Source organism: Thermobia domestica, chromosome 5 (genome assembly GCF_964235325.1).
Source record: "Thermobia domestica chromosome 5, izTheDome1.hap1.1, whole genome shotgun sequence".
Taxonomy (NCBI): Eukaryota; Metazoa; Arthropoda; class Insecta; order Zygentoma; family Lepismatidae; genus Thermobia; species Thermobia domestica.
The window spans coordinates 321,923,067-321,936,628 of NC_137458.1; the positions used below are offsets into that span (position 1 = coordinate 321,923,067).

At 36.6% G+C, this 13,562-nt stretch overlaps 1 protein-coding gene across 2 annotated transcripts in view; it reads left to right on the top strand.

Moving 5' to 3' along the window:
- hd (humpty dumpty) overlaps positions 1-13,562 on the top strand; it is a 64,322-nt gene that overhangs the window by 26,115 nt on the left and 24,645 nt on the right. For both annotated transcript variants that reach the window (XM_081760541.1, XM_081760542.1), the window contains exons 5-7: positions 5,770-6,005; positions 10,806-10,984; positions 12,978-13,224. In XM_081760541.1, the coding sequence (XP_081616667.1) occupies positions 5,770-6,005; positions 10,806-10,984; positions 12,978-13,224 (662 nt within the window). The remainder of the gene's footprint in view (positions 1-5,769; positions 6,006-10,805; positions 10,985-12,977; positions 13,225-13,562) is intronic.

Here is a 13,562-nt window from a genome sequence, read left to right on the forward strand (position 1 = left end):
AAGGTGCCAGGGAACATTGAAACAATACAATTAGTAGTACATTAAATATCATGTGCAGTAAATAAGAGTACATTTACAAATCATTATCAACATGCGTCAATTCATATTCTTAAATAATGTTTCCGAGATAATGCTGCTTTTTAAATATCTCCAAAGAATATCTCTAAGAATATTGTAATAACAGTAGATGTTCCTATGTTACAGGAAACATGTGAATATTTAAATTGCGGTGTGAAAAAACTTGCATTAATAATAACAACTGTTTCTTAGGCATGCCAATGACGGTGATGACAGGAGAATGTAAACAAAGGAAGCAAGATGATTATATCACAAAGACGATAACTCTTAGACACATGAGCGAGACATGTCGAAGTCAGTGGCTCTTGATTATTTATAGATGTAAAAGCCATGGAATTAACATATCTGGTGATTAGTGACCAAAAGTTGACTAGGGCAATGGTGTTACACAAGTAGAGTGAAATTTGGGGCTATTTGAGTTCGATCCGACCAGATTTATTGTAACTGCACTTAAGTGATTAAACCTGAGTGCATTATGTCTTTGGGACAAACAGCAATCCAGACTGAATTATTAACTATTTTGAAAATAGTCAATTTAAGTAAACTAAAATAGTATGTAATATTTGAGTTATCATTTTAGTTAGTGGCAACAATATTATATATGAGTATATACTATGATAAATCTCCTTTTTAAATAAGTAAATATTTGAACTGTTTGGGGGCATCGTTGTATAATTAAGCTTGTATAAATTTTATATAATTTATAATGCGAATTGGTTGAAGAGCAACCTCATTATTAAATCCGGCGGGAGTTCATGTGGTTCGGATCCACGTTAATCAGTAGGTCCCGTCTCATATAGTATCGCTGCTGAAAGGGACGTTAAACTCAAAATTCATCTCAATTCATTCAACTCATTAATAAATTCAAAAAGAACTCACTTTGCTCCTTCAAATTGTTATAGATGTTTACAAAAATCATAATAAATGTCGATATTTTGTGGGGATAGGATGCATGGGACCTTATCATTTTAAAATAAGAATTCTCTTCCAAGTTATATATTTTTGTTCTTACCTTCTTACAATAGCGTAGTGTCGTTTTGACAGCGTTGACAGCTGTCAGTGAAAATTCGACGTTTAATATGATTTTTAAAACATCTATAATAATTTGGAGGAGCGAAGTGATTTTTTTAATATCATTATATACCTAAATCAGGATCACAAGTTTTAAATGAATGTGACATGTTATATCAGGTAGTCTAGAAAGTTTTTAGGCTTTTGCGCCCGAGATAGCGTTATTGTGCCCAATCTCAGAGTACATGAGTCGCAGCGGTTCAAGCCTAACACCATGTGACAGCTGACAGTCAGTTCAAGATAGTATATGTGCAAAAAAGTGTTGGAATTCTTGTAAGCAGACGTAAGGTATTGCGCTGTAAAGATGAGTGAAGTTCTCGGAAAAATGCGCTATGTTTTACAATTTTATTTCGATAAATAGGCAAATGCTGCGCAGGCCCATGATGAAATTTGTGCTGTTTATGGGCAAGATACATTAGCACAAAATTCTTACTGGTCAAGGAAGTCAGGGAAAATAGTGCAGATCAGGGAAGAAGACTAGAAGTCAGGGAAAGCCAAGAAAATTTTATAAAATATATGTTTTCTAACATTTATTGTATACCATTATAAGGACGTTATTCAGATGTTTATGGAAAGTAAGTGGAATGTACATATGAGCAATTGATTACAATTTATCTCTATAGCATAAATGTTGTCATATATAAATATACACCGTTATTTATTTATATTTATATGTCAACATCATCCGACATCTGTCATGAAAGTCAAGGAATTTCTTACCAAAAGTCAAGGAAATAGATTTCTGTAGATCACTAGGAACCCTGTAGCAAAAACAGTAGCCAAAAAAATGGTTCAGTTGTTTTCGTTCTGTAAATTTAGATGTCCAACATGCTTGTCGCAGTGGGCGATCAATCATAGGAAAAGTATGATATTCTGGCAAAAGTCGAGGCAAGACTAGTATGTGAGCAGTAGGGTGAGCCGAATTTCAACTTCTTTCGAAAATCGATTCGGCGAGGCGTTTAAAGGGTGTCTTTTAATGGGCAAAGTGTACCAGGTATTTTTCAGAATTTTTAGTCAACGCCTTCATATGCCGCATCGAGGTTTTATGAAAAATGTATGCAACCCGCACCACACGATACAATATTTCAGGTTTTTGGCTGTGTAAAACTCATATTCTCGGTTTTTTTTTTTTTTTTTTTTTTTTTAAATAAAGATTCAGCCTTAGGGGCAGCTTGAACTATACCTAATTCACCTTCCCAAACCTCACTTAGTTCTTCGCAGTGCAGTTTTTCGCTTAAATTGGCCAAATTGGAACGCTTAAGGCAAGAAGATTGTGGTTTTTATTTGTATGTACAAAAAATTGATTTGTTTTTGTTTAGGCTAAGAATAGAGTTTATTTACTTTTTTTATTTATGTATTTATTTATCTTTTGCTGTAATGCAATTCATTATCAACATTCACGATCATTTATTCTTTGTTCAAAATAACCCAGAACTCACCACGAGGAGGTGACAGCACTTCGAGTTCCACCCACTTTTAGTTCCGCCCTGTCTAATTTTCTGCCATGGCCATTCTTGCTTGCGTCCTCACTTACTTGCTTTACTTTTCTAGATGGCATAGTCTTTTTCTCGATCCAAGTGTTTGCATTTTCTTGCTAGAAACCAAGGTACAGCGTATGAATCCATCACAACCTGCCGACCCACACCCAGATTGAGAAGCTTGCATCACGAAACCATCATTCACTTTACTGCTTGGGTATGGCACAGTAACGTAGTTATTTCTTCTCCGAGCATTGCAACTGAGTAAATATTTTCTTCAATCTCGTCGTCGGAGAGCATCTTGTTGAGCGGAGGTTCTGCGGGGGACAAGGTCACTCACTCTACCATGTCGTAGTATTCGTCCGCGTCAAAATTTATTTTTAAGAACTGCGAATTATTGGAAAATACGAAGAATACTATCTGCTTAGATTCCGTGGGTAAAAATTGGGCTAGATGTCCCAAATTCCATAAATGCCACGGTCCTTCACAGCATGTTGGCTTTTGCTGAATGGCAAACCAGACCCGGGGATACACCATGACATATATTGTACAAGACACATGAATGCCTCGCAAGGTCTCGCTGTGCTGATGTACAAACGAAGAATGCGACATGCCTTGTTGAGCCAACGTGACTGGACCACTGGACCGGGTTTCTTGTTCACCAAGTTTGAAGAACAGTATCCTGAGTGAATTGCTCTGCAGATTGCTAGTAAATGTTGTTGGTCCGCACTGAGTTCTTCAACTTTTGTAAATTCATCCAACCAGTCAAGATTTATTGCTTGGTATTTTACCAAGGGCGTTTCCTCGCACTTGTCGAGCTTTCTTCGGATGGGTCCCGAAAGATTTTTTTGGACCCGATGCTCCCCCGTCGAGATGTCCTATTAAGTAACGAAGCGGTAGTTCATTTCCGTGAAGAAGACAAACGGTCCATTGAAGTTCTCGATTTATTTTTTTTTTTTAAAAAACAATGTAGAACCCCTTTAAATCTTCCCGTGTTGATTGTTGTACCGTCATAGCCAGCTGCTACCACCGTTGACAGATCAGTTCGTTTTCCTCCAGAAATTCGTACGCAGACGCGGCGATGTCCTCTCCACTACCAGACTTCGCCACGACGTTGCCTAAATATGTTGAACCTGGTTCTTCCACTATTGTTAAGTGTTCTTCGATCTGCCATCGATACCAATGTTTTCCTTTTTTCGCTTGCGTTAGAGTCTGGTTTTTTCTTCCACCGAAGAAGACTTCTAACAGATTTTCCGGCTATCTCATTACTTTCTTGAACAGCTGCGCTGAATTTACTCTTTTCCCTCCTAATTATATTTTTATCAATAACAAGGTTTTGTGCTCCGTTTAAATGTCTCCTGCATCTTGAATTGCTGCACTAGCGATTAGTGAAACTGCCCAGAGAAGAAATAACTGCGTTTCCATGCCATACTCAAGTAGTAGAGCGAATGGTGCATTTGGTGACGCAAGCTTCTGAATCTGTGTGTGGGCCGGCAAGTCGCGACGGATTCACACACTGTGTTGTGATTTTTAGCAAGGAAATGCCAACACTCGGATCGAGAAAAAGGCTATGCCATCTAGAAAAGTAAAGCAAGTAAGTGAGGACGCAAGCAAGAAAGGCCATGGCAGAAAATTAGACAAGGCGGAACTAAAAGTGGGTAGAACTCGAAGTGCAGTCACCTCCTCGTGGTGAGTTCTGGGTTATTTTGAACAAAGAATAAATTATCGACAATGTTGATAATGAATTGCATTAGAGGAAAAGATAAATAAATACATAAATAAATAAGTAATAAACTCTATTCTTAGCATAAACAAAAACAAATCAATTTTTTGTACATACAAATAAAAAACGCAATCTTCTTGCCTTAAGCGTTGCAACTTGGCCAATTTAAGCGAAGAATTGCACATAAGTGGGCTTTGAAAATATGCATTAGGTATAGTTCAAGCTGCCTATAAGGCTGAATCTTAAAAAGACGGGAATATATGTGTTTTACACAGCCAAAAACATGAAATATTGCACCGTGTAGTGCGGTTTGCATAGATTTTCCATAAAACCTCGATGCGGCACATGAAGGCGTTGACTAAAAATTCTCAAAAAAATCTGGCACACTTTGCCCACTAAAAGACACCCTGTAACCGCTTCGCCGAACTGATTTTCGAAAAAAAGTTCAAATTCGGCCCACCCTAGTGAGCAGTCATCACCTCATCAGTGTCTTAAACATTAATTAGGAGTGTTGAACCAATTGGTGAAAGCTGGCTACAAAAATAGCTTGACATTTGGGTGTCACATGATCTGATTCAAAAACATTTACTCGATCAAATTTCTATCTGCGAATTTCTACTGAGACATAACGAACTCGAGTCATTTCTGAAGTGGTTGAACACGAATGACGAAAAATGGATAGCCTACAACAACAATGTACGAAAAAAGCTCCGAAGGGGAAACTCCTCAGGTCTGTTGGTAAGGCTCATATACTATCGCACAGGAAGGTTATGCTGTACGTTTGGTGGGATTGGAAAGGCATCGTGCATCACGAGCTGTTGCTGCCGGGTACAACGGTAGACTTCGGACCTGTACTGTCGACAGTTAACGTGGGTGCATCTAGCAAGTGGAAGGAAATGACGGGAATTGGTCAAAAAGAAAGGGTGTCGTAAGCCATACTGACAACATTAGACCGCATACATCTTTAACGATCCCTCAGAAAGTGAGAAAACTTGGCTGGGAGATTTTAATACATCCAATATATAGCCCGGACCTGGCACCTCAGACTATAATTTGTTTCAGCCACTACAGGACTCCGTGAATGGTTTTGAATTAGTTTCTAAGAAGATCTGTGAAATACACGTGTCACAATTCTTTACCCAGAAAACATACAAGTTTTATAACGACGAGATTGTGATGATGGATGAAATATGGTAGAAAGTCCATCGAACAAAATGATGGATATTTCCTTTCATAATGTTAGTTTCAGATTACAATAAATGTGTTCTCATTTTTCTCCTCAAACAGCTCAGTGCTTTTCAGGCAACCAGATACAGTAAACTGTGTATGAAAAGAAAAAATAAATTTTCTTCTTTATGTTTATTGATAGTAAATTATTTCTTTTACGTTATTGTATTTTATTTATTTATTTATTTTTAGACCTCTGAGGAGGCATCCGGAGTTACTGGTTTTGTTCGGTGTTTGGAAATGGGAGGGAACAGTACGCAGTCTTTGGATACCAGTCCCAATGCACGATTCCATCAATGTTGCCAAGTGTGGCAGCATCCAGTGCTTCCGTGGCTTAACCTTTTTCCTAGAACTACTGCCAAGGTGAGCAGCACTGTTGCCACAATATCTGGAGAACCCAAAGTTCAGGAATGTTTACACCGTGAATGGTAAGTTCTTGTTGACTGAGTAGTGAAGACATTCATAGTAAATGTTACTGTTGTTGCAATATACTAAAATTTCTGCTATTATTTCAAATTCTTTATTTTATGTAAAATTCTTTATTAATTATCCAATTCCGGTTACAGCATGCACAGTACTATTCTTGCTTTTTCATAGATATTAACTTTTTTTTTTTTTTTGGTAAAGGAAATTCTGGACTCTCAGTTACGTAGCTACTGTTTCAGCACTATTCATACGAACAACACGGATCGTACGCCATTTTCTTCAGGATAAACTACGCGTATATATATATATATATATGTGTGTGTGTGTACGTAGAAAGGAAGCTTGAGGATAAATCGGGAAATTTCTCTAAAAAAAAATCCTTTTGTGAAATTTTGCGCCCTCTGGAATGGTCCCAGTTAAAAGTATACGAACATAATGTACTTTAAAAAAAAAAAAAATGGGTATAGGTAATATGTGCTCTTTATTGCAATGACTTCAATAGGTATGGGCAGAAAAAATATTTCTCTCCCAAGTGCTTTCGAAGGTGCTATAAGGGAGCCGAACCCCAAAACATCACACTTATTCTTCAAGTATTATCACGCAAGGCATTCAAAATAGGCCACACAATTAGAGTAACACATCCGCTTCTCAAAAACACATACTCTGTCACTGAAAACAACTTTCGTTTGAAGCAGAACCGAGTGCAGAACAAAAACTTTGTGCTTGAACTGTGCAGCTCAAGTATAACTATGATGGAAAACTCTTCTCCCCGCACTTAAGCCCATTCGTGGCTAAGCGGTTATCGTATGCGCCTATGGCGTGGGAGACCTGGGTTCCATTCCCGGTGGGAGCTCGTGCTTCGGATTCCACATTAATCAGTAGGTTCACGTCTCATATAGCCTCGCACTTTCAAGCAAGTATATATTTTCTAGAGCATTGTAGTATATGGCATATGTGTGTGTGTCAACGGTGCGATACATTATCGTTAAAAGGGTTAAAGAAGCATGCTATCGAACAACATTTTTTTCCGGCTATTTTTTCGCATCAGAACACCTCATACACTGAGTACTTTGTTTCTTCACAGGCTGTCCACGATTACTGTCAACTTCAATCGTTCAAGCCACTCTTATCACATACTTCACTATAACAAACCTGATGCTTTCAGTATATTGTAGAGATTTTTTTCTTGTTATCACTTACCGTGTATTATACAGAGTGTTTTTGAAGAATACCGACGTGTGTGAGGTGATTTCTCACACAAAGACTAAAACTACAGACCAACCTGGGTGTAGAAGTGATTCCTTTCAGCGCTATGACCAGCCGAAATTTTGTCGAAAAAAAAAAAAAAAAAAAAAAAAAAAACACTCGAAAACATAATATCGATTAAAAGGGAATGTTAATTATTTTTAGTTTAGTTAATACACAAATTCAAAAATAGTAGTGTTTATATGGAGTGATCCTACGGTACAATGCTTTGTTTTTTTCCTTTCCTTTTAACCCTTTTAAATTTTGGGGGGTTTTTGAGGCAGTTTGTATACTTTCACTAAATCAGCTATTGCGTCAAGACTATTTATCAGAGGATCATGGTTCGTACCTAATTTTTTTTCGGAATAAAGCAAGGTTTTCAACTATACCAGTCAAATTTCCCTATTACGTACCTAAGGTGGGGAAATTCCTTTCAAAACTGGGAAAAAGGGGTTTCTTTAAGAAGTCCCTGTTTCCCGCGAATTTCTACGCTAAGGTACACAACAAGGACATGTGAATTCTACCAAAAAATACTTTGCTTCATTCCGAGAAAAACTATGTATGAACCATGATCCTGGGGTAAATAGCTTTGGTGCTAAAATTCGTTTACTATCTTTCACCGACCTATTTTTTTTCCCCTTATAACTACTAATCTGTTGTTATTCAGTAAGCTCTAGCGTCAAGAGTATTCATTGTAGGATCGTGGTTCGCACCTTGTTGTGTTCGTAATGAAGCAATGTTTTCAACCATACACTCAAATTCCCCTATTATATACCAGAAGTGGAAAACTTCTGCTCAAAATAGAGAAAAGATTTTTTCAGGAAAAAATCCTTTTTTCGGGAATTTGTTCCCCCTGGTACATCCTAGCGCCACGTGAGTAACACACTTTGGAACGTTGCTTTATTACGAACAAAATGAGGTACGGACCATGATCCTACAATGAATACTCTTGACGCTAGAGCTTATTGAATAACAATACATTAGTAATTATTACCCAAAAATGGGGAGGAAAATTTAGTAAATCAGCTCTAGCACCAAGACTGTTTACTCTAGGATCATGGTTTGTACCTAATTTTGTTCGTAATGAAGCAACGTTTCCAACCGTACCACTTGCATGTCCCTATCATGTACCTCAGGGAAAAAATTCCCACCTAAAATGTATAAACAACTAGCGGGAAATTCAGATTTTCAAAAATTCTCTTTTTCGGGAATTTATTCCCTGAGGTACATGACAGCGCAACAGGAGTGTTATCGTTGGAAATGTTGCTTCATTACGAACAAAATGAGATACGAACCATGATCCTAGGATAAATAAGGATGACGCTGTAGCTACTTTGCTAAACATATAGACTAAAAATGTGTAATAGGGGAAAATTCAGATTTTTTTTTTTTTTTTTTTTGAAAAATCTCTATTTACCTTAGGATTACAGTTCGTACCTCGTGTTGTTCGAAATTATACTAAATTTTAAACGGTACCACTTATATGTCGCTTTCATGTACCTGAGGGAAAAAATTCCCGAAAACGGAAAAACGTTTCCTGAAGAAGCCTTTTTTCCACTTTGGACGGGATTTTCCCGCCTCTGATATATAATAGGGAAATGTGAGTTGTAGTACAGTTGGAAACATTGCTTCATTATGAACACAACGAAGTACGGACCATGATCCTATGATAAATAGGGATGCATCAGGAACTTTTTAAAAAGGCTCTAAAATTTACTCTTTTCTTTTTCTTTCGTCCATGTTTGTGACGTCACTGCCTCGAGGCATCGCACGCGTAACTGCAAAATGCCCATGAAACATGTTCTTTGGTGCTTCCTCGCTTGAATGAATGCAAAAAACACGGTATGAAAAGCTTTACTACAGATTTATAAAGCAAATTCCAAAAGTTGACGCCATGGTCGGTATAAGAGCCATAAAGTCTAAAATTGTTAATTTTACTTTTCCTTTTATTGATATCACCTGCCAAATATACCCTTGTACTTCGAACTATTGTGAAGACATTTTGGGTAAGTTCGTAATTTTGTCAATTTATTCTGAGCCAATTGAAAAGATACTTTGATTCGGAATTACCTGGTTATTATGATAACGAAAAATGTTGGTGTTTGGTCGGCCATGAGGAATTTTAAAGTGGCAATAGCTGTGTTAAAATTTTTGCTGAATGTGATATTTTAAGTATTCAATGATCTCTGGAAAGTAGTTAGTTTAATAACTGAATTTATTCGTGAAAATTCAAACAATTTTTGTGACATCAGGAAACGGTTTGTTTCTCAAGTTGTACGACATCAAATTAAAAAAAAAAAATTGCTTAACTTGCGTAAGAGAGTTTTTTTCTTTTTTAAATTTTATTTAGATTTTGACTTTTGCATAGTAAAACGCGAAACAAATTTAAATTCACATCCCAGTTTGTAAGTTTTGTATCGCGCACTCGGCACCCAAGAAAAACGTTATTATTATTGTTGTTATTATTATTACTTCATACAGTGAAATAATAAACAATTTCTGTGCATCAAAAACAAGTATGATAATGAAATGCAAATTAAGGAAAAAGTAACAGCAATTATATTTTTAAAATTGACATTCTACAGATTATTTAAGTTGGTAGCTATTTTCGCATGTGTCCATATAAAGTGTTTTTTTCTTTTTTCTTTTTCCAATAAGGTTTTGATTCCGTAATGACTTGAAGAAACGGGTAGTTGGAATTACGCACCATGAAGTGAAGTTCATTTTTTACGATAAAACAAAATAACTTATTTCACACAAAGTCCGGTTTCTAATTGTAGCCAACTTCTACTTCGAACCAATTCGTTTTCCATATTTTAAACATTTTAAACCGAGCACTATGTTTGCTCTGTAACTTCAATGTAAAATAAGCGATCACACCAAAACAGATATGTATTTCTAGGGCAATACTATGGAACAAATATGAAAAAAATAGGGGGACAGAAGAGAGTACTACTAAAGTCCCCTATTCTAGCTAGTAATCTAGTTTTTGAAAAATAAGCTCGAGTCTTGCATTTGGAGAGTCGATTTCTTTACAAATACAATAACGTGTGAAGAGGATAGTCTCTGTTATCAGTTCTACGGTCTGTTTCCAATAATTTGGTGTATAGTCAGTAATAGATTATATTCTTCAGACCCAACAGACACTTAAAGGTAAACGTTAGGTTTCCAATAAGACTAATCACTGAGCTTTAACTGTATGTAGGATCGAAAAAGAAGCACTCTGTCATAAATGAAAAATAATGGTAAACTGTCTTCTGTTACAAAAATAGCCCACTTCGGTAATAAATTGTGATCATAGATGCATCGCATTTTGCGATACAATTTTTCGCTTGCATACCATTCCTAGAATTTTGTGCACCAAACTGCGATGCGATACCGCTTAAATAAAATGCTGTTGTGTAATTGTTGCATTATTGGTTCGAAAGGGACTTGGCTTATGTATGACTTGAAATAAGTAGCATTTACCAATGTACTTGTGGATATCGCGTCTAATTTATAAGTAATGCTTTTTTTTGTGTGTTTACTCCAGTTTTTTCTTTTTTTCTTTGTTTTAGGTGTGAAAGTTTTCGCTCCCTTTTCCAGTTGGTTCGAGCACTGCAGTGTCCGTATTTCTACTTGTGCGCTGATAAATTTACATGTCTTTTCCGAGCAGCTGGAATTGGTGGAATTTCTGAAATTCACGCTCTTCTCACTCCAACAACAAAAGGGTTCCGAGACACTTTGAAGGAAGAAGGTTAGAAAATATTTAATAAGATTTCTACATATGAAACAGTACCTGGTAATCAAAAGAATTAAACAAAAATTAATTAATTTATTATTTACTGTATTGGGAATTGGTGTACAGAGGAAATTTTGATTTATCAACTCCGCAAACGAAGAAAATAAAACACCATTTTGTTACTAAGCATTGTGAACTCAATTAAACACTTATCAACTTCATTTCTACACCCAGCGTCTTGGAAGTAGATGCGGTACTTAATGTATTATTTTTTTTTTTTTCAATTTAAGTGGTGTCGGACTGTATGTGCTTTAGTAATAGGTACCAGCCCTTTAAATAAATATTGCGATCAGCGGTAAGGATTTTATACTGTGCTGAATCTTTACACAGAACACTGTCTCAACTAGAAATGAACTTTGCCACACATTAATGAGACTACACAAGTGGTTGAAGTGAGAAACATGGTAGCGCCACGTGTACACTCTGCAATGAGAAAACTTTATTAGGTATGGATTTCATGGGTTGTTTCCATATTTTCTTGTATCCCGTGTACATACATACGATTTGTGTTCAAAAAGTTCGAACCTTAATTTTCCCCGCATAAACCAATGAAGCATGGGAGATTTTCTTCAGTGTAGATGTAGAGGGAGTCTTGAGTTTTTTCCTGCCCGCAGAAAGCGTTAGGCGTTGGCAGTCGGCCTACAAGTGAAGACGTATAGTGAGCGATCGTCCGATTTCATTTTTTTTTTTTTTTTTTTTTTTTTTTTTTGTAAAGTGACAGAAAAACTTGAGCAGCAATATTGCATCAAATTTTGCCAAAGATTTGGCGGAAACCATTTAATCGGATCGGTACACCCATGTCCAAAATGATTGTCGCATATCTATAACTATCTTCTGGTAAGAATATAATTTGATAATGATTTTGCAGGGTACTTTTAATACTGGCACTATGTGTATAATCGGGAAATGTATATTTGTGGTAAATTTCATAGGAAGAGAATTATAAATACGAAAATTAGAATGAGTAAAACAAAATGTTGCTAAATGCACAAGAAAGTTTTATTTTGGTTTTATTGTTCTTATTTACTGCTCTTTTGATATGAAATTTGCCACATACATGTCTTTGCCGATTATACATATACTAACATTATAAGAAATACCGGGCGATTCGTTATCAAATTATATTTCTACAACAGCATATTTATAGTAGTGGTGAGCACAAAAACCTGTTTTTCGGTTTCTCACCTGATCCGGTTTCGGTTTTCTTCAATACCGATCCCGGTTTTTTCCCCAAAATTTGTTCTCTTTCTGACCAGAATGGTGTTTCGTTGTTCTCCGGAAACCGAATCCATTTCCACAGAAATAGTTTTGTGTGTTTTCGGAAAGTTTTCACCGAAACCAGTTTCGGTGAAAACCGAACCGGTTTTGGAGAAAACCGAAATATCGGTTTTTCGGGTTTCGGTTTTTATAAAAACCGGTTTTGTCCATCCCTAATTTATAGACATGCGACAATAATTTTGGACATGAGTGTACATTCAATTTTGAACGAGAATTTGGACATGAGGAGAGTTTCCGCAGAGTTTTGATTTAGGCTTTCATCGCCAAACACAACATTCCTGTGCGTCGTCAGGCTCCCTACTCACCTGACATGGCTCCGTCTGACTCTTGGTTATTTCTCAAGCTGAAAATGCCACTAAAAGGGATCCGATTTGAGTCAAGGAAAGAGGTCATGTGGAATGCGACGACACTGTTGCTCACCATTCCAACAACTGCGTTCCAGAAGTGTTTCCTACAATGGCGGGAATGCTGGGAGAAGTGTGTGCATTAACAAGGAGACTACTTTGAAGGGAATTAGTGTTCCGGATTTCCAAATCAAGAAATTATTTTCGTCAACCAGTTTCTTTACTTTTTGAACACACCTCGTACATTAATTAATTAATTAATTTAAAAAATGCAAAATTTTGCGTAATACCGTTCTCTCCTAATATGTTTTATTTGTTTTCAACAGATATAATTTTTACAATGCCATTAAAAAAGTCATTGAGGAAGCGCCTATCAGGTGAGTTAAGCGATGCTGGCTACGATACGTTAGATTCTGTGAGTGAAGATGTGGCGTCAAGGCAAGAGGCCAGTCAAGGGACTGTGGACACAGCGCTCGACGACGATGATGAGGAAGAAGAAGCCTCTGATTGGTTGGAGAGCATGGGAGTGAATGCCGCTGATATTCGAAGGATAAAGAAGTCACAAGCTAGAATGTATCCTTTTTATTAATTGGAATACTGTTTGAGTGTTTTGATTGTATTTTTTTGTTTTGAAATAACAACAGCCACACACATACTCACACAAATAAATAAGTAAAATAAAAATAAAATAAAAGTTCTGTATAACGGACCCCAGGATATGGATTCGATATATTTTGTTACACAGAATCCAACTTACGAAACTCCAGGATAATTAGCCGTGTCAGTTGTTTATGGGCAAAAAAAAAATTCAGTGATTTTGGATAGGGAGGACACAATATTTGCCCATAAAACAACATTGAGACGGCCAAATTTGAATTCTGTGTAACAAAATACAACAAATTCATACCCTG